This window comes from Salmo salar, chromosome ssa12, assembly GCF_905237065.1.
Source record: "Salmo salar chromosome ssa12, Ssal_v3.1, whole genome shotgun sequence".
In the NCBI taxonomy this organism is placed as follows: Eukaryota; Metazoa; Chordata; class Actinopteri; order Salmoniformes; family Salmonidae; genus Salmo; species Salmo salar.
In genome coordinates, this window is record NC_059453.1 from 6,337,736 (window position 1) to 6,359,215 (window position 21,480).

General features: G+C 40.5%; 1 protein-coding gene and 1 long non-coding RNA gene across 2 annotated transcripts; both read right to left on the minus strand.

Annotated features, from left to right (window-relative positions):
* Positions 1 to 728: 728 nt before the first annotated feature.
* LOC106564025 (uncharacterized) lies at positions 729 to 5,958 on the minus strand. The gene is made up of 2 exons (XR_001319383.2): positions 5,461 to 5,958; positions 729 to 2,870 (listed from the first exon to the last, which is right to left on the minus strand). It is a non-coding gene; the product is annotated as an uncharacterized lncRNA (long non-coding RNA).
* A 4,601-nt stretch (positions 5,959 to 10,559) lies between these two features.
* Positions 10,560 to 20,112, minus strand: LOC106564026 (oocyte zinc finger protein XlCOF6.1). Its single transcript, XM_014129998.2, has 2 exons — positions 19,271 to 20,112; positions 10,560 to 12,642 (listed from the first exon to the last, which is right to left on the minus strand). The coding sequence occupies exons 1-2, from the start codon at positions 19,575 to 19,577 to the stop codon at positions 11,696 to 11,698; spliced, it is 1,254 nt and encodes a 417-aa protein (XP_013985473.2). The 5' UTR covers positions 19,578 to 20,112; the 3' UTR covers positions 10,560 to 11,695.
* Between the last annotated feature and the right edge of the window lie 1,368 nt (positions 20,113 to 21,480).

The following is a 21,480-nucleotide window of genomic DNA, read 5'->3' on the forward strand; positions in this document are numbered from 1 at the left end:
GTTGTTGCGACTGCGTTGAGTTCCAGGTTGTTGCGACTGCGTTGAGTTCCAGGTTGTTGCGACTGCGTTGAGTTCCAGGTTGTTGCGACTGCGTTGAGTTCCAGGTTGTTGCGACTGCGTTGAGTTCCAGGTTGTTGCGACTGCGTTGAGTTCCAGGTTGTTGCGACTGCGTTGAGTTCCAGGTTGTTGCGACTGCGTTGAGTTCCAGGTTGTTGCGACTGCGTTGAGTTCCAGGTTGTTGCGACTGCGTTGAGTTCCAGGTTGTTGCGACTGCGTTGAGTTCCAGGTTGTTGCGACTGCGTTGAGTTCCAGGTTGTTGCGACTGCGTTGAGTTCCAGGTTGTTGCGACTGAGTTGAGTTCCAGGTTGTTGCGACTGCGTTGAGTTCCAGGTTGTTGCGACTGCGTTGAGTTCCAGGTTGTTGTGACTGAGTTGAGTTCCAGGTTTTTGCGACTGCACCAGGCCACCTGGCGGTCATCCTCTCCTCTGTACTTGGATTAGTCTGCAAGTTGTTTCCCAGTGAAGTGACCTGTCTGTCAGGAAGTCAGTGATCCACCAACAGATGGAGTAGGGTACATTCAGCTGGATGAGTTTGTCCTGCAACAGTTCTGGGATGATGTTGGTGAATGCTTAGCTAAGTCCACAAACAGTATCCTGACAAGTCCCATCAAAACACATTAATATTGCACTTGATTAACACACACATACAGAAAATGCACAAAGCCAGAGTTTGAAAATGATAATTTAAATCACAGAGCAGATCTATATTCAAGGTTGCTGGATCGAATCCCTGAGCTGACAAGGTAAAAATCTGTTGTTCTGCCCCTGAACAAGGCAGGTTACCCACTGTTCCCCGGTAGGCCATCATTGTAAATAAGAAGATGTTCTTAACTGACTTGCCTAGTTAAATAAAGGTTAAATTAAAAAAAAATAAGATATAAAAAAAATATATATTCTAACTGACACTCTATATTCAAACAGACTCACTCCATGTTCAATTCATTTTTTTAAAATAAAAAACAAATGCATTTGTATGAGTACACTTTTTAAAACTTGTGTCAAACAAATACACATTCAAAATTCTGGGAGCACAGTGTGAATTTTAAATCCCTGTGATGTATTTCCGTAAAACTTCAATTTTACAGTAGTACATCAGGTCTTCATTAGCTTAAATCACTAAACACAACAGGCTCTTATTAGAGACATGCTTATATTAGAGACAGGTGTCTATGTCCTTATATACATACATACATTCATACATACATACATTACATACATACGCCATCTAATTCTGATAAAGGAAAATGTGTTTTTAAAAAAAAAGGCATATACAGTGCGAAAAAACACATTTTCCTTTAGCAGAATAATTATTCTCCTCTTTGACTGTGCATTTTTTGGCAGTTCTTACTTTCGCCACAACATCAGTTGACTGTTTTTGTGCTCGCCAGTAAGCGAGCAGTTCTCAGCTGTTAGCAGCCAATGGCTAGCAGTTTCTTACTGGTGATAAAAAATGATGGCAATCATTTGTTTTTATCTAATGTAACAAATCAAACATTAAAGCCTAGTAAACAATTCATGGTAACCTCATTAACAATTCCTTTAGACCCAGCGTTTATTTGAAACAAGTGTTTATTTGCTGAAATGTGTGCCGTTGCCCGGCTATTAAAAGGGACAGACAGCTATTTGAGACTCTGCATTTACATGTTTATGGTATATCTCTTTTCACATTAGGAGCGCTGGTAAGGCTTCTATCCAGTGTGGATTCTTTCATGATTTTTCAGTTGCTGAAACCAAGTACATTTTTCTCCCCAGAGGGAACAGTGGAAAGGCCCAAAGAGCATGTGTGTCTTTGCTCATGCACTTTCAGGTTCCTTAAATTCTTAAAACTCTTTTCACAATGCGAACAGTGGAAAGGCTTCTCTACAGAGTGTGTTAGCTCGTGTTTTTTCAGGTATGTTGACATGGTAAAACTCTTTACACACTGGGAGCAATGATACCATTTTTCTTCTGTGTGTGTCCTCTCATGATATTTCAGGTGCCATGATTGGGTAAAACTATTCTTTTATGTTTTTTCAGGGAATTCGATGAAGTAAAACTCTTTCCACACTTAGAGCAATGATAGGGTTTCTCCCCTGAGTGTGTTCTCTCATGTTGTTTCAGGGGCCCTAATGAGAAAAATGTATTTCCACACTGTGAGCAGTGGAAAGGCTTCTCTACAGAGTGCGTTAGCTCATGTTTTTTCAGGGAATCTGATGAGAAAAATGTTTTTCCACACTGGGAGCAGAGGCAAGGCTTATATAGAGTGTATTAGCTCATGATTTTTCAGGTTTCTCAGCAGGGTAAATCTCTTCCCACACTGGGAGCAGAGGTAAGGCTTCTCTGCAGTGTGTGTTCTCTTATGTTTTTCCAGTTGCTCTAACTGGGAAAATCTCTTTCCACACTGAGAGCAGTGGTAAGGCTTCTCCCATGTGTGTGTTTTCTCGTGTACTTTCAGGCTCCCTAACCAGCTAAAACTCTTTTCACACTGGGAGCAGTGGTAAGGCTTTTCTGTGTGTGCCCTCTCATGCACTGTCAGGTTCCATAGCTGGGTAAAACTATTTCCACACTGGGAGCATTGGTGAGGCTTCGCTCCTGTGTGTATCATTTCATGTCGTTTCAGCATATTTAACTGGGTAAAACTCTTTTCACACTGGGAACAGTGGTAAGGCTTTTCTCCTGTATGTATTCTCTCATGCTCTTTCAGATGCGATAACTGGATACATTTCTTTCCACACTGGGAGCAGTTGTGTTGTCTCGCTGGTTTGGGCGTCTCGGGGTCTGGTTCCCCTGAAGGATTCTTCCCGCTGTCAGAGTGAGAGTCTGATCTTTCTCCTGCCAAAGACAGACCAACTATTTGATTAAACAGAGACCTGAATGAAACCGGCAAAGGATAAACAAATATTTTCTATGACTAGATCCCTCAATCTCAACCCAGAGATGCTTGGAGGGGCGTGAAAGCAGCCTTTACAACTGTCCCCTGCTCCAAAGTTAAAGACTATTGATAGAGAATCTTAACCGTTTTTATTGTATGACTTTGCAACTGAAAAGGGAGGAGCTGTGATCTCTGACCTATCTAATATGTTGGGCCCTGAATCCCATAATCCAGACATTAAAACGGAATTCAACAATATTCAAAATCAACTGAATGTATTGAAGTTAGTAGAACCTGAATGAATTGGCCCAAGTTAATCAACTGAATGTATTGAAGTTAGTAGAACGAATTGGCCCAAGTTAATCAACTGAATGTATTGAAGTTAGTAGTTAATCAACTGAATGTATTGAAGTTAGTAGTTAATCATAAGACAGGAACAAAATGCATCAGTGAATAGGTAATCTGAACAGGGAAGTCAACCCCCTGTTCCTAGGCCGTCATTGTAAATAAGAATTTGTTCTTAACTGACTTGCCTAGTTAAATGAAGGTTAAATTAAAAAAAATAGAATGTACCTGCCACTTTCTGAACCGACAGTGGAATGCCTCCGTCTCTGTGTGTAGCCGTCAGCGATGATGTTAATATAACCTAAGATAACCTTCTGGTAGAGATGGGAAGGCTTTCCCAAAAAACTCTCAATTAAAAAGTTAACTGCAATATAGACAATTACATGACCGCTACAGAAATGTCGCTAGCCAAACAACAACAGAGTGGGAAACGCTAAACTAAAACGCCACCGACCATACCGATCACTTATCACAGGCCTGTTGCTGATATCGTTCATTACGATAAGTTGCCTACACTAGCAGAAATGTCAAAATCTAAACGTTGGTTCATGTTCTAAATGTGTTCTAAACGTTGGTTCATGTTCTAAACGTTGGTTCATGTTCTAAACATGTTCTAAACGTTGGTTCATGTTCTAAACGTTGGTTCATGTTCTAAATGTGTTCTAAACGTTGGTTCATGTTCTAAATGTTGGTTAGTGTTCTAAACGTTGGTTAATGTTCTAAACATTCTAAATGTTCTAAACGTTGGTTAATGTTCTAAACTTGTTCTAAATGTTCTAAACGTTGGTTAATGTTCTAAACTTGTTCTAAATGTTCTAAACGTTGGTTAATGTTCTAAATGTGTTCTAAACATTCTAAACGTTGGTTAATGTTCTAAACTTGTTCTAAACATTCTAAACGTTGGTTAATGTTCTAAATGTGTTCTAAACATTCTAAACGTTGGTTAATGTTCTAAACTTGTTCTAAACATTCTAAACGTTGGTTAATGTTCTAAATGTGTTCTAAACATTCTAAACGTTGGTTAATGTTCTAAACGTTGGTTAATGTTCTAAACGTGTTCTAAACGTGTTCTAAACATTCTAAATGTTGGTTAATGTTCTAAACATTCTAAACGTTGGTCAATGTTCTAAACTTGTTCTAAACATTGGTTAATGTTCTAAACGTTGGTTAATGTTCTAAACGTTGGTTAATGTTCTAAACGTTGGTTAATGTTCTAAACGTGTTCTAAACATTCTAAGCGTTGGTTAATGTTCTAAACGTGTTCTAAACATTCTAAATGTTGGTTAATGTTCTAAACGTTTGTTAATGTTCTAAACGTGTTCTAAACATTCTAAACGTTGGTTAATGTTCTAAACGTGTTCTAAACATTCTAAACGTTGGTTAATGTTCAAAATGTGTTCTAAACATTCTAAACGTTGGTTAATGTTCTAAACGTGTTCTAACGCCTTTTCGTCCTCATACTAGCCAGCAAGAGCCACAGCTGCCATCTCATCCCTGTATTGAGGTACGTTTTTCCGACCCCTATCTCACGCCAGCTCCGTGGTGCCTTAACGTAATCATGATTGCGTTCCCAACCCTGGTGCAGCTCAGTGTAAAGAAGCTTAACGGCAAGGTCGGGCCTTGGATCCATGTCTCTGTCATGAATTTGTATCCATGTCTCTGTCTATGAATTTGTCGAAAAATCTATATCTCTGGTTACATTTTTCCATCCCCATCCCTTAGCTTCATACCAGTTTTGGCAATCTTTTTAGTCTAAAAAAGTCTTTACAATTTGGTGTTTACAGTTATTTTCTCCAAGAAATTAAAATGGCCAGACCTCTATATCATTCCTTTAAAATCCCCAAAATGCATGTACCAATGGCAGATCGCATCTTTAATAATTTATACAGTTACGGGGTGCGTTCAGTTCGCTTCAACGTTTGCTACATGGTGTTACGGTTTTGTGGTGAGGTGTGGCCTGATTAGATGAATATGAGTGTGACCATTTGAAATGGCAAAATGTATATATTTATTTAACCTTTATTCAACTAGGCAAGTCAGTTAAGAATCAATTCTGATTTACAACAACGGCCTACATTTGCCATTCAGTACTGTGCCATTTCCGTTGAATTAAGCGTTTAACACTGATCTCTTGTACTGAACCCCGTGAAAACATTTTTCAGTGTAGAACGTTAGTAGAAGGCCTGTTTTTAAAACAGTACTCACTGGTGTCCAGATCTTCAGTCTCCTCCTCTCCTTCCTCCTCTTTCACTCCCAAAACGTCTTCCTCCTCCTCTTTTATTGAGATAGCCTCCTCTTCCTCTTTTACTCCAAAAGGTGTAAAACTCTTCTTTCACGGTAACATCCTCCTCTTCTTCTTTCACGACAATGTTCAGCCCCAGAGCTTCTTTCTCCATACAACAGACCTCCTCTTCTTTAGCAGGGACCCGGGGAGAGTAGCTTAGCGAGCTCATGGTCGGGGATGTTAGCTAACTGGCTAGTTAGCATTAGTGACAAGCCTGTTGTTATGCCGACTATCAATCTTAACAAATCAGAAAATGTAGCAAGAAAACGACGTTTAAATCAACAAGTAGATACGATAACAGAATTTGGTTTAAAACACTGAGATTCGTGTAGATACACACAAAAAAAAATCTTAAGACCTTCAATATTTCTGTTTTATGTTGGCTAGCAATTACTGAGACGGTTGAATCAGTAGCCATGTTGTTGTTGAAGAAACAACAATCGACAAGATTATACGTCAAGCAATAATCATCACCTAAAATACTCACATCGCCACCTACTGACTGGAGTGGGTAACGCAGTTAAACAATTTCATAACAAATAATTCCAAGTTAGCAAATCTGTTTTCTCTTTTCTTACAGCCTATACTTTACTCTACACAAACTACACCTGAATATGAATGTAGAGGTAAGGTCCAAAATATAGGAAACACTTCCGTTCTTGATGGTTCTGGCGGGTCTGTTATGGTGTGGGATGCATTTTTTAAACTTAGGTCCAATCAACTCCTTAGAAGGTAAACACCAATAAGTACACTCAACACTTTAGAGGGCAAGGTACACACCAATAAATACACTCAACCCCTTAGAGGGCAAGGTACACACCAATAAATACACTCAACCTTTTAGAGGGCAAGGTACACACCAATAAATACACCCAACCCCTTAGAGGACAAGGTAAACACCAATAAATACACTCAACCTTTTAGAGGACAAGGTAAACACCAATAAATACACCCAACCCCTTAGAGGGCAAACACCAATAAATACACTCAACCTTTTAGAGGACAAGGTAAACACCAATAAATACACCCAACCCCTTAGAGGACAAGGTAAACACCAATAAATACACTCAACCTTTTAGAGGACAAGGTAAACACCAATAAATACACCACCATTCTAAGTGATAACCTTCAACCTATATGGTGAATCATTTCTATCCCAAATTTTATTTTATTTAACCTTTATTTAACTAGGCAAGTCAGTTAAGAACAAATTCTTATTTACAATGACGACCTACCAGAAGGCAAAAGACCTCCTGCGGGGACCGGGGCTGGGATATATATATATATATATATATATATATATATATATATATATATATATATATATATATATATATATATATAATATATTTTATAGGACAAAAAAAACACATCACAACAAGAGAGACAACATAACACTACATAAAGAGAGACCTAAGACAACAACAGCATGGTAGCAACACAACATAACATGGTAGCAACACAACATAACAACATGGTAGCAACACAACATAACATGGTAGCAACACAACATAACAACATGGTAGGAACACAACATGGTAGCAACACAACATAACATGGTAGAAACACAACATAACAACATGGTAGAAACACAACATGGTCACAGCACAACATAACAACATGGTAGCAACACAACATAACAACATGGTAGAAACACAACATGATAGCAACACAACATGGTAGAAACACAAATAACAACATGGTAGAAACACAACATGGTAGAAGCACAACATAACAACATGGTAGCATCACAACATGGTAGCAACACAACATAACAACATGGTAGCATCACAACATGGTAGAAGAACAACATAACATGGTAACAACACAACATAACAACATGGTAGCAACACAACATGGTAGAAACACAATATAACAACATGGTAGAAACACAACATAACAACATGGTAGAAACACAACATGGTAGCAGCACAACATAACAACATGGTAGAAACACAACATGGTAGAAACACAACATAACAACATGGTAGAAACACAACATAACAACATGGTAGAAACACAACATGGTAGCAGCACAACATAACAACATGGTAGCAACACAACATAACAACATGGTAGAAACACAACATAACAACATGGTAGAAACACAACATGATAGCAACACAACATGGTAGAAACACAAATAACAACATGGTAGAAACACAACATGGTAGCATCACAACATAACAACATGGTAGCATCACAACATGGTAGAAGAACAACATAACATGGTAGCAACACAACATGGTAGCAACACAACATAACAACATGGTAGCAACACAACATAACATGGTAGAAACACAACATAACAACATGGTAGAAACACAACATAACAACATGGTAGAAACACAACATAACAACATGGTAGAAACACAACATAACAACATGGTAGAAACACAACATAACAACATGGTAGCAACACAACATGGTAGAAGCACAACATAACAACATGGTAGCAACACAACATGGTAGCAACACAACATAACAACATGGTAGCATCACAACATGGTAGAAGAACAACATAACATGGTAGAAACACAACATGGTAGAAACACAACATAACAACATGGTAGCAGCACAACATGGTAGCAGCACAACATAACAACATGGTAGCAACACAACATGATAGCAACACTACATGGTAGCAACACAACATGGTAGCAACACAACATGATAGCAACACAACATGATAGCAACACAACATGATAGCAACACAATATGGTAGAAACACAACATGGTAGAGGCACAACATAACAACATGGTAGCAACACATAACAACATGGTAGCAACACAACATGGTAGAAACACAAGATAACAACATGGTAGCATCACAACATGGTAGCAGCACAACATAACAACATGGTAGCAACACAACATGATAGCAACACAACATGGTAGAAACACAAATAACAACATGGTAGAAACACAACATGGTAGAAGCACAACATAACAACATGGTAGCATCACAACATGGTAGCAACACAACATAACAACATGGTAGCATCACAACATGGTAGAAGAACAACATAACATGGTAGCAACACAACATGGTAGCAACACAACATAACAACATGGTAGCAACACAACATGGTAGAAACACAACATGGTAGCAACACAACATGGTAGCAGCACAAAACATGGTACAAACATTATTGGGCACAGACAACAGCACAAAGGGCAAGAAGGTAGAGACAACAATACATCACACAAAGCAGCCACAACTGTCTGTAATAGTGTCCATGATTGAGTCCTTGAATGAAGAGATGGAGATAAAACTGTCCAGTTTGAGTGTTTTTTGCAGCTCGGTCCAGATGGGAGTGGTCTCTTCCAGGATGACAACGCCCCCCATCCACAGGGCATGAGTGTTCTCTGAATGGTTTGATGAGCATGAAAATGATGTAAACTACATGCCATGGCCGTCTCAGTCACCAGATGTCAACCCAACTGAGCAGTTATGGGAGATTCAGTGTAATGAAACAGGGCAGAGTGCAGCTTGAACCCCCAACGTTCTAGTAGGCCTACACATTCTGCTGTTCTCTCTGCAGTAGGCCTACACATTCTGCTGTTCTCTCTGCAGTAAGACTTCACATTCTGCTGCTCTCTCTGCAGTAAGCCTACACATTCTGCTGTTCTCTCTGCAGTAAGACTTCACATTCTGCTGCTCTCTCTGCAGTAAGCCTACACATTCTGCTGTTCTCTCTGCAGTAAGCCTACACATTCTGCTTGCTTCTCATCCCTCCCCCAATCCTCCTCTCTCTTTCAATAGTAAGCCACTTTGGAAACAAGCGTTTCAGTTAACCATTTTAAGTGCCACCCTCTGGGAATACACATTGTACATCTTGTGGTATAATGTTTCTACCCAATTCAACGCTGAGTAATAGAGAGGCATTGATTCATTCATAAACGTTTGGTCCAGTGTATCTGCAACATACTGTAATATAATATTACCTAGGCCTAAATAATTAAAAGCTCCAGCTATGTTTCAACACTTCAGGATAAAAATATATATTTTGATCAAAATAGTGGGTTTTTAGACAACTTAAGATAAACTGACATTTCTTTCAAACTAAACTAAATTACTCACACCATGTTCAATTCATGTTTTAAAATGAAAAAAAGCGTACAAATTGTGTTTTTGAGTACACTTTGTACAATTTGATTTAATGTGGCATAAACATAAACCCATTCTCAGTCAAAGATATCAGCCAATGGGAGCACTGTGTGTGTTTCCTGATAAACGTTAAGTCCATATGATGTGGCTTCAAACAATGTCCCAACATTCTAAAAATGACCACTTCTTTTAAAGAACGTCCAGGTAATGGTTTCCAGTATGCACAGACAGGTTCCAATTGATACGGATGGTAAAAGGTACAAACATTTCTTAACTCGGTATCTATCTAGCAGGCTACATACAGTGCATTCGGAAAGAATTCAGACCCCTTGACTTTTCCACATTTTGTTACGTTTCAGCCTTATTCTAAAATGGATTATATGTTTTTTTTCCTCATCAATCTACACACAACACCCCATTATGACATAGCAAAAACAGGTTTTAGAGATTTTTTTTTTTTATCTATAAAATTAAAAATAAAACGGAAATATCAAATTTACATAAGTATTCAGACACTTTACTCAGTACTTTGTTGAAGCGCCTCTGGCAGCGATAACAGCCTCTAGTCACCTTGGGTATGACGCTTCAAGCTTGGCACATCCTCTCAAGCGTTGTCAGATGTACCGCTCCAGAGGTGTTTGATTGGGTTCAAGTCCGGTCTCTGGCTGGGCCACTCAAAGACATTCAGAGACTTGTCCCGAAGCCACTCCTGCGTTTTCTTGGCCGTGTGCTTAGGGTCGTTGTCCTGTTGGAAGGTGAACCTTCGCCCCAGTCTGAGGTCCTGAGCGCTTTGGAGCAGGTTTTCATCAATGATCTTTCTGTACTTCCCTCGATCCTGACTAGTCTCCCAGTCCCTGCCGCTGAAAAACATACCCACAGCATGATGCTGCCACCACCATGCCTCACCGTAGGGATGGTGCCAGGTTTCCTCCAGACATGACACTTCGCATTCAGGCCAAAGAGTTCAATCTTGGTTTCATCAGACCAGAGAATCTTGTTTCTCATGGTCTGAGAGTCCTTTAGGTGACTTTGGCAAATGCACTGTACACCTGTTCAAATCAAAGTTCCCTCACACCATCTTAGATTTAACCCTATAAAGGACAACTGCACTTCCAAATTAGTCAGAATTAATCAATTAATTAATTAGTTAAATCAAGAAATCTGTAAATAATTTAGACGTTTTTGCAGAGAAGATCTTATTTGCGCAATTTTACATCTAGCTAATGTCTTTAATGCCGTATTTCAACAACAACAACGTGCATGAAAAACGAGTCGATCGAGTCAGGACAGTCTCTGTGCATGCAGTCTATCGAGTCAGGACAGTCTCTGTGCATGCAGTCTATCTAGTCAGAAACATGTTCTCAGTCAAAAATATCAGACAATGGGAGCACTGTGTGTGTTCTTGAACTGCATGAACTTTAAAGTCCATGTGTACCCTAGTGGACATGTGTAATGGCCCAACATTGTCCTCAACAAAATCATATTTATTGTAGGCTACTCACAAATAGAAAGTTCAGGTTTGTCACAGTTTGTTGATGAACAGCGGTGGGAAAAGTACCCAATCATACTTGAGTAATTGTAAAGATACCTCAACTTAAAGAGACTTTTACTTAAGTACTTTACACCACTGTTGATGAGTGGTGACAGAAATTCTGTTTTCCAGTATGTATAGACAGGCTCCAATTAATATGGATAGTAAAATGTAAAAAAAAAGGAAAAAAAAAAAAGGTAAAAATGATTAAATATAATGGTATAAATACTGGTAAAAGAATGGTACATACACCTGTTGAAATGAATGTTCACTCACGTCATCTTAGATGTAACCCTTCCAATACAATTCTAGGAACATAGTAAAGGGATATTCCACATGAATAATATTTTTCATAACATTTTTATACACAATAAATAAACCAAACTATCTTCAATAGATTTTCTTTCACAAATGGCTCTAATCCCACGTGTTGTACTATATCCCTTCCCACACTGGGACCACTGATAACTTCTCTCAGCTGTTGATTCTTTCAATTGTTGAAACCATGTACATTTCATCCCACAGTGGGAGCAGTGGAAGGCTTCTCCTTTGTGTGTCTTTTTTGATGCACTTTCATGTTCCATAAACTCTTAAAACTCTTTTCACAATAAGAACAGTGGAAAGGCTTCTCCACCGAGTGTGTTAGCTCATGTCTTTTCAGGTGCCCTGAAAAGAAAAATCTCTTTCCACACTGGAAACAGTGGAAAGGTTTCTCTTCAGCGTGTGTTAACTCATGTTGTTTCAGGGCATTTGATGAAAAAAAAGTTTTTTCACACTGGGAGCAGTGATAAGGCTTATATACAGAGTGCGTTAGTTCATGATTTTTCAGGTTTCCTGACCGGGTGAATCTCTTCCCACACTGGGAGCAGTGGTAAGGCTTCTCTCCAGTGTGTGTTCTCTTATGTTCTTTTAGATCCCCTAACTGGGCAAATCTCTTTCCACATTGGGAGCAGTGGAAAGGCCTCTCACCTGTATGTGTTTTCTCATGTATTTTCAGGCTTGTTAACCAGCTGAAACTCTTTCCACACTGAGAGCATTGGTGAGGCTTTTCTCCAGAGTGTATTCTCTCATGTCGTTTCAGGCTCCCTAACAGGGTAAAACTCTTTCCGCACTGGGAGCAGCAATGATCCTTATCTCCTGTGTGTGTCCTTTCATGTCTTTTCAGGGCCCTTAAGTGGGTAAAACTGTTTCCACACAGGGAGCAGTGGAAAGGCTTCTCTCCTGTGTGTATTCTATTATGCAATTTCAGGCTCCATAAGTGGCTAAAACTTTTTTCACACTGGGAGCATTGGTAAGGCTTCTCCCCTATGTGCATTCTCTTATGGTCTCTAAAGTGCCCTAACCACCAAAAACTCTTTCCACAGTGGCAGTAGTGGTGTTGTCTTGCTGGTTTGGATGTCTCTGGGTCTGGATCCTCTGAAAGACTCTTCCCACTGTCAGAGTGAGAGTCTGGTCTCTCTCCTGTCAAAGACAAACAAAAACAGTACTGGTTAAAAAGAGAGACCTGAATGAAAAAACGGTTTATTTATTTTACCAGGTAAGTTGACTGAGAAAATATTGTCATTTACAGCAACAACATGGGGAATAGTTAGAGGGGGAGGAGAGGGGATGAATGGACATTTTGCCAGGACACCAGCATTAACATCCCAACTCTTGCGATAAGTGCCATGGGACTGTCTTCCTAGGAGGTTTAATCCAGACTACATCCCTCAATAAAAGACAGTATCTAGTTAAACAGAGCTGAATTAAAACTCCACATGATAAAACTGTTTTCCTCTAAGGTTTAATCTAGACTAGTTCCCTCAATAAAATAGCATGTTATCAAAGTGGCTGTAGTGCTTTGTAGACTAACAAACTTGACAGTTCTGCATTTATTGAACTTGACAGTTCTGCATTTAATAAACCTAATAGTGAATACCGTAAAACTTAGATTAACAGCCCAGGCTTTTATTAGCTTAAATCACTTAACACAATAGGCTCTTATTAGAGACAAGCTTATATTTGAGCCAGGTGTCCATTTCCTTAATGCACACAACTTTTTGCTAATTTGCATAGTTCATTGTTTAATTTCAGTATTTTAATACATTTCTTCATTTTGTCTTAGCATACTCTGACTGCATTTTCGGCAGTTCTTACTTTCCCCACAAGAGGGCGATCAGCCGATTTCTCCCGAAGTTTAATGTTTTTGTGCTTTCCAGTTAGCTAGCAGTTCTCAGCTGTTAGCAGTCAATGGCTAGCAGTTTCTTACTGGCAATAAAAATGGTGGTCACTAGTTACCACAGCCACAAAGTCAGAAGGCTGGCCTACTCAACCAATCAGATGAGCAATGAGCATTTTCCAAATGGCATACCTCGAGTTCAAGTTTGAGGACCAAATAACTAAATACATTCAGGAACAAGAGTTGGCAACATCACTAAAATCCACAACATTGAGAAAGGACAAACATTTTCGGCAAAAGGATAAGTTGTCTTCTCTCTTTTAGATGCCTAGTAGCTAACTGTTGCTACTCGTCTAAAATGAGCTAGCTAGCATCAGGGATTCCATTCCGAGAACAGAGGAGTTCATCTATTTGATAGAGAAACGTTGTTAGTTTCCCTACAAGCATTTACACCTTACACTTTTACAACATTCATTTGAATAATGTGGAATTACTAATTAACAATGGAATGTTCCTCAACAAAATGGAAGATGGGACTTTAAAACGGGTGTCCCAACTCTGTGGTCTCTAAAGATCCCATGGTACTGATGAAGCTGGTCAGAATACACACTCCCTCATCTGATTGGTCAAGGAGGCAGGCCTTCTGACTCTGGTCTCTAAAGATCCCATGGGGGGGTTATATTTGTCCTGTTTTCACTGCATGTGTATATCAAACTGTATTCCTATCATGTACAGTACCTTCAGAAAGTATTCATACCCCTTGACTTAATCCACATTAGCCTGAAATAAAAATGGATTAAATATTATTTTTTTCAGACTCATCTCTAATTTACATAAGTATTCACGCCCCTGAGTTAATACATGTTAGAATCACCTGGCAGTGATTACAGCTTTGAGTCTTTCTGCATACATCTAAGTACTTTGCAGACCTGGATTGTACAATATTTGCAGATTATTATTTTTTAAATTCTTCAAGCTCTGTCAAGTTGGTTGTTCATTGCTAGTCAGCCATTTTCAAGTCTAACCATAGATTTAAGCCGATTTAAGTCAAACTGTAACTACGCTACTCAGACAATTCAATGTCACCTTGGTAAGCAACACCAGTGTAGATTTGGCTTTGTGTTTTAGCTTATTGTCCTGCTGAAAGGTGAATTAATATCACAGTGTCTGGTGGAAAGCAGACTGAATCAGGTTTTCCTCTAGGATTTTGCCTGTGCTTAGCTTCTTTCAGTTTATTTTTTATCCTGAAAAACTCCCCAGTCCTTAACGACTACAAGCATACCCATAACATGATGCAGCCACCACTATGCTTGAAAATATGGAGAGTGGTGCTAAGTAATATGTGGATTTGCCCCAAACATAACAATTTGTATTCGGGACAAAAAGTGAATTGCTTTGCCACATTTTTTGCAGTAATTCTTTAGTGCCTTGTTGCAAACCAGATGCATTTTTTGGAATGAATAATATATATTATTAAGAATTGCATACTACAAAAAAAAGTTCAATTACATTACAACATTTACATGAAGACACATCTGGACGTAAGCAAGAACTTACTTCAGGAAAATAACATTGAGTGTGACTCCAGTTAACTAATTATATATATATATATATTGCTCAAAAAAATAAATGGAACACTAAAATAACACATCCTAGATCTGAATGAATGAAATAATCTTATTAAATACTTTTTTCTTTACATAGTTGAATGTGCTGACAACAAAATCACACAAAAATAATCAATGGAAATCCAATTTATCAACCCATGGAGGTCTGGATTTGGAGTCACACTCAAAATTAAAGTGGAAAACCACACTACAGGCTGATCCAACTTTGATGTAATGTCCTTAAAACAAGTCAAAATGAGGCTCAGTAGTGTGTGTGGCCTCCACGTGCCTGTATGACCTCCCTACAACGCCTGGGCATGCTCCTGATGAGGTGGCGGATGGTCTCCTGAGGGATCTCCTCCCAGACCTGGACTAAAGCATCCGCCAACTCCTGGACAGTCTGTGGTGCAACGTGGCGTTGGTGGATGGAGCGAGACATGATGTCCCAGATGTGCTCAATTGGATTCAGGTCTGGGGAACGGGCGGGCCAGTCCATAGCATCAATGCCTTCCTCTTGCAGGAACTGCTGACACACTCCAGCCACATGAGGTCTAGCATTGTCTTGCATTAGGAGGAACCCAGGGCCAACCGCACCAGCATATGGTCTCACAAGGGGTCTGAGGATCTCATCTCGGTACCTAATGGCAGTCAGGCTATCTCTGGCGAGCACATGGAGGGCTGTGCGGCCCCCCAAAGAAATGCCACCCCACACCATGACTGACCCACCGCCAAACCGGTCATGCTTGAGGATGTTGCAGGCAGCAGAACGTTCTCCACGGCGTCTCCAGACTCTGTCACGTGCTCAGTGTGAACCTGCTTTCATCTGTGAAGAGCACAGGGCGCCAGTGGCGAATTTGCCAATCTTGGTGTTCTCTGGCAAATGCCAAACATCCTGCACGGTGTTGGGCTGTAAGCACAACCCCAACCTGTGGACGTCGGGCCCTCATACCACCCTCATGGAGTCTGTTTCTGACCGTTTGAGGAGACACATGCACATTTGTGGCCTGCTGGAGGTCATTTTGCAGTGCTCCTCCTGCTCCTCCTTGCACAAAGGTGGAGGTAGCGGTCCTGCTGCTGGGTTGTTGCCCTCCTACGGCCTCCTCCACGTCTCCTGATGTACTGGCCTGTCTCCTGGTAGCGCCTCCATGCTCTGGACACTACGCTGACAGACACAGCAAACCTTCTTGCCACAGCTCGCATTGATGTGCCATCCTGGATGAGCTGCACTACCTGAGCCACTTGTGTGGGTTGTAGACTCCGTCTCATGCTACCACTAGAGTGAAAGCACCGCCAGCATTCAAAAGTGACGAAAACATCAGCCAGGAAGCATAGGAACTGAGAAGTGGTCTATGGTCACCACCTGCAGAACCACTCCTTTATTGGGGGTGTCTTGCTAATTGCCTATAATTTCCACCTGTTGTCTATTCCATTTGCACAACAGCATGTGAAATTTGTCAATCAGTGTTGCTTCCTAAGTGGACAGTTTGATTTCACAGAAGTGTGATTGACTTGGAGTTACATTGTGTTGTTTAAGTGTTCCCATTAATTTTTTTGAGCAGTGTATATATATTCTGTACAGGCTTCCTTCTTTTCACTCTGTCAATTAGGTTAGTATTGTGGAGTAACTACAATGTTGTTGATCCATCAGAGCGTTGGACTTGTAACCGAAAGGTTGCAAGTTCAAATCCCCGAGCTGACAAGGTACAAATCTGTTGTTCTGCCCCTGAACAGGCAGTTAACCCACTGTTCCTAGGCCACCATTGAAAATAAGAAGTTGTTCTAAACTGACTTGCCTAGTAAAATGAAGGTAAAATAAAAAATCCTCAGTTTTCTATCACAGCCATTAAATCCTGTTTTAAAGTCACCATTGGCCTCATTGTGACATCACTGGGCGGTTTCCTTCCTCTCCGGCAACTGAGTTATGAAGGATGCCTGTATTTTTGGAGTGACTGGGTGTATTGATACACCATCCAAAGTGTAATAAAGTCAGCACGCTCAAAGGGATCTTCAATGTGTTTAGTTGTACCCATATACCAATAGGTTCCCTTATTTGTGAGGCATTGGAAAACCTCCCTGGTCTCTGTGGTTGAATCTGTGTTTGAAATTCACTGCTCGACTGAGGGACCTTACAGATAATTGTATGTGTGGGGTACAGAGATGAGGTAGTCATTCACAACTCATGTTAAACACTATTATTGCACACAGTGTGAGTCCATGTAACTTATGTGACTTGTCAAGCACATTTTTACTCCTGAACTTATTTAGGCGTTTCTATAAGAAAGGGGTTGAATACTCATTGACTGAAGACAGTTCAGCTTTTCATTCATTTGTTAACATGTTGAAAAACATAATTCCTCTGACATGATGGGGTATTGCTGGTAGGCCTGTGATTAAAAAAAAAGAAAATAAATACTTTCTGAAGGCACTGTAATACTCTGTCTAAAAGTACCATGTATGAATAATGTATGCAACAAAATCTAACAAAACCCAAAAAACGTCCTTCTGTCCTCAGACGAGGGGGGTGGAGCCAATCAAATATATGCACATAAAGAGTATGTAAGTAGGGTTAAGGTGGTGAGTTTCCCCTTACACTGTAAAGAGGTTTGGGGGGTCTAGAAAAATGCCATGTAAATACAATCAATTATTAAATATTTTGTCGTCTTCCATAGCTTGAAGACGATGCCTTTGTACAGAGACAGAAACTTCTACAACATTTCTGTTTAGCTGTTTTATAAAATAAAAGAAAAATCAAGTTGTTAGTCTACAGGCCATTTTCAAAACAATGCAGTAACTATGAGTAAGGGCAAACATGATAAGCTTGTAAACTGAGTTTGAATAAGACTTCCGATTAACACGTAGCATTTAAAAACGGCTGGTTATACTATATTTAATAAACAACCAAATCATGAATGACTCAATAAATGCATGTTTCTCATCTGCCCGTGCAGGCAGGTCGGCATACGACTCATCACACTCCCTCATCTGCCCGTGCAGGCAGGTCGGCATACGACTCATCACACTCCCTCATCTGCCCGTGCAGGCAGGTCGGCATACGACTCATCACACTCCCTCATCTGCCCGTGCAGGCAGGTCGGCATACGACTCATCACACTCCCTCATTTTATTGGTTGCTTCCCACGAACCGTAAACCGGCATATGCGTCAAACTCCCCTCATCTGATTGGTGGAGTAGGCGGGCCTTCTGAATGTGGTAACTAGGGCTGACTACCATCATGTTCCCCAGAGTTATTCATTCATTATTTCAACGTAACAAATCAAACCTCAAACAAATCATGGTAATTGATGGTAACCTCAAAACAATTCATTTAGACCCGGCGTTTATTTGAAACAAGCGTTACATTTGCTGAAATGTGTGCAGTTGCCCGGCTATTAATAAAAGGGACAGATGGCTCTTTGAGACTGCGTTTAATTGAAGTTTTATGGGTCGCCAAGTCAGTATAGGCAACATTTTAAGTATATATATATATCTCTTTGTTATTTGGTAGGCTACTAGATTAAACAATGGGTTGTTCCAAATGAATTCAATCCCTTCCCGACTGCACCACCTTCGATTTGAACAAAACCTTCAGACATGTTTGCCCATGGTAGAAGTGTTCAGACATGTTTTCCCATGGTAGAAGTGTTCAGACATGTTTGCCCATGGTAGAAGTGTTCAGACATGTTTGCCCATGGTAGAAGTGTTCAGACATGTTTGCCCATGGTAGAAGTGTTCAGACATGTTTTCCCATGGTAGAAGTGTTCAGACATGTTTGCCCATGGTAGAAGTGTTCAGACATGTTTGCCCATGGTAGAAGTGTTCAGACATGTTTTCCCATGGTAGAAGTGTTCAGACATGTTTGCCCATGGTAGAAGTGTTCAGACATGTTTTCCCATGGTAGAAGTGTTCAGACATGTTTGCCCATGGTAGAAGTGTTCAGACATGTTTGCCCATGGTAGAAGTGTTCAGACATGTTTGCCCATGGTAGAAGTGTTCAGAAAGTGAATTTTTGGACCTGAATGCCAAAACATCCTCAGGAGATAGAGGTTCTCAAAGTTGACCCATTTTGCATACCCCACCTTATTGTGAGACATCCATGTCTTCATCACTGAAAAATATAAAAGGTTGAGTTTAATATCATGTGCAAACATGTAGGGTTTCGTTCAAATCAAAATGGGTGCAGTCAGAAAGTGATTGAAATCATATGGAATTACCCAATTCCTACAGTACAGAACAAGTGTAGAACTTCAGTAGAACGCCCCTTAAAAACCACACGGTGGTTCAACAACTGTACAGAGTTTGTGCCCGTTTTGAAAACAATACTCACTGGTGTTATTCAGATCTTCAGCCTCCTCCCCCCCTTTCACTCCCAAAACGTCTTCCTCTTTTGAGATAGGCTCCTCTTCCACTTCCACTCTGAAAGGTTCTTCCTCTTCTTTCACTATAACATCCTCCTCTTCTTCTTTCAATGTGATAGCCTCATTTTCCTCCTTTCCCATTCTGAAAGCTTCTTCCTTCTCATCTTTCACTGTGGCAGCCTCCTTCTCCTTCCCCACTGCAAAAACGGCATCCTCTTCTTCATCCTCCTCCTTCACTGTAATAACTTCCTCTTTCACGACAATGTTCATCCACATACCCTCTGTCTCCGTCCAGCAGACCTCTTCTTTAGCAAGGGGGGAGTAGTTTAGGGAATGTTAGTTAACTAGCTAGGTCAATATACCAACGAAGACACATACCTATAGTAGCTAGCTGGTTTGACGAAAGAGCACAGCACTATGGGGACACCAACGGTTCTTTACTCAACGAATTAAAATGAATCCTTTAACTTAATGTATCAATTGTTACAAGCCGGTTGTTCATTTCCGGGAAAACGTGTTAGTGAAAAGTTAACTAGCTAGCTTCAGCCACTGGTGCTATCGAAACGGACGTAGCCATCTATCTATAACGTTAGCAGCAGACAATCAACGTCGTACCTAACTGGATGTGAAATAAAACCAATTAGTGGTACTACGGCGTAAACATAAGTGTATTTAAAACACATTGCCTAACATCCAATGGACGTGTCTGGATACTTTTAACTTTTTATTTAGCAAGCTGCTACTGATGAGCCGCTTCTTCTTCTTTATGATTTGGTTGGCGGATCACGTTCAACTTTTGTCTGCATACACCGCCACCTACTGTACTGGAGTGGGAGGCCAGTCACAGCCTACCTACATTTACTTCCGGTAATACGGGAACAAGGAAAATGACCATGGCAACTATTAACCCTCTTTAAAAACCCACCTCCCCATTCCACTATTTAACCCTGTCTAAAGCTAGTCCAGACCAGAACACTACCACCCCATTCCACTATTTAACCCTGTCTAATCCTAGTCCAGACCACTACCACCCCATTCCACTATTTAACCGTCTAAACCTAGTCCAGACCAGAACACTACCACCCCATTCCACTATTTAACCCTGTCTAATCCTAGTCCAGACCACTACCACCCCATTCCACTATTTAACCCTGTCTAATCCTAGTCCAGACCAGAACACTACCACCCCATTCCACTATTTAACCCTGTCTAATCCTAGTTCAGACCACTACCACCCCATTCCACTATTTAACCCTGTCTAATCCTAGTCCAGAACACTACCACCCCATTCCACTATTTAACCCTGTCTAATCCTAGTCCAGAACACTACCAGCCCATTCCACTATTTAATCCTGTCTAATCCTAGTCCAGAACACTACCACCCCATTCCACTATTTAACCCTGTCTAATCCTAGTCCAGAACACTACCACCCCATTCCACTATTTAACTGTCTAATCCTAGTCCAGAACACTACCAGCCCATTCCACTATTTAACCCTGTCTAATCCTAGTCCAGACCACTACCACCCCATTCCACTATTTAACCCTGTCTAATCCTAGTCCAGAACACTACCACCCCATTCCACTATTTAACTGTCTAATCCTAGTCCAGAACACTACCACCCCATTCCACTATTTAACCCTGTCTAATCCTAGTCCAGACCACTACCACCCCATTCCACTATTTAACCCTGTCTAATCCTAGTCCAGAACACTACCACCCCATTCCACTATTTAACCCTGTCTAATCCTAGTCCAGAACACTACCACCCCATTCCACTATTTAATCCTGTCTAATCCTACTGCAGACCAGAACACTACCACCCCATTCCACTATTTAACCCTGTCTAATCCTAGTCCAGACCACTACCACCCCATTCCACTATTTAATCCTGTCTAATCCTAGTCCAGAACACTACCACCCCATTCCACTATTTAACCCTGTCTAATCCTAGTCCAGACCACTACCACCCCATTCCACTATTTAACCCTGTCTAATCCTAGTCCAGAACACTACCACCCCATTCCACTATTTAATCCTGTCTAATCCTAGTCCAGACCAGTGGTCTGAGAGGATATAACATTACCACCCCATTCCACTATTTAACCCTGTCTAATCCTACTGTTCTGCAGTAAATCCTCGCAATCCAAAGTACTTCTCAGCCGCTTCCATTTCTGC

What these genes read in the sequence shown, in the direction of transcription:
- LOC106564026 (XM_014129998.2), bottom strand. Translation starts at nt 19,577, where the DNA reads ATGTGGATGAACATTGTCGTGAAAGAGGAAGTTATTACAGTGAAGGAG. An exon ending in TGAAGATCTGAATAACACCA is followed by an intron (nt 12,643 to 19,270) that starts GTGAGTATTGTT and finishes TGTCTTTGACAG; the next exon opens with GAGAGAGACCAGACTCTCAC.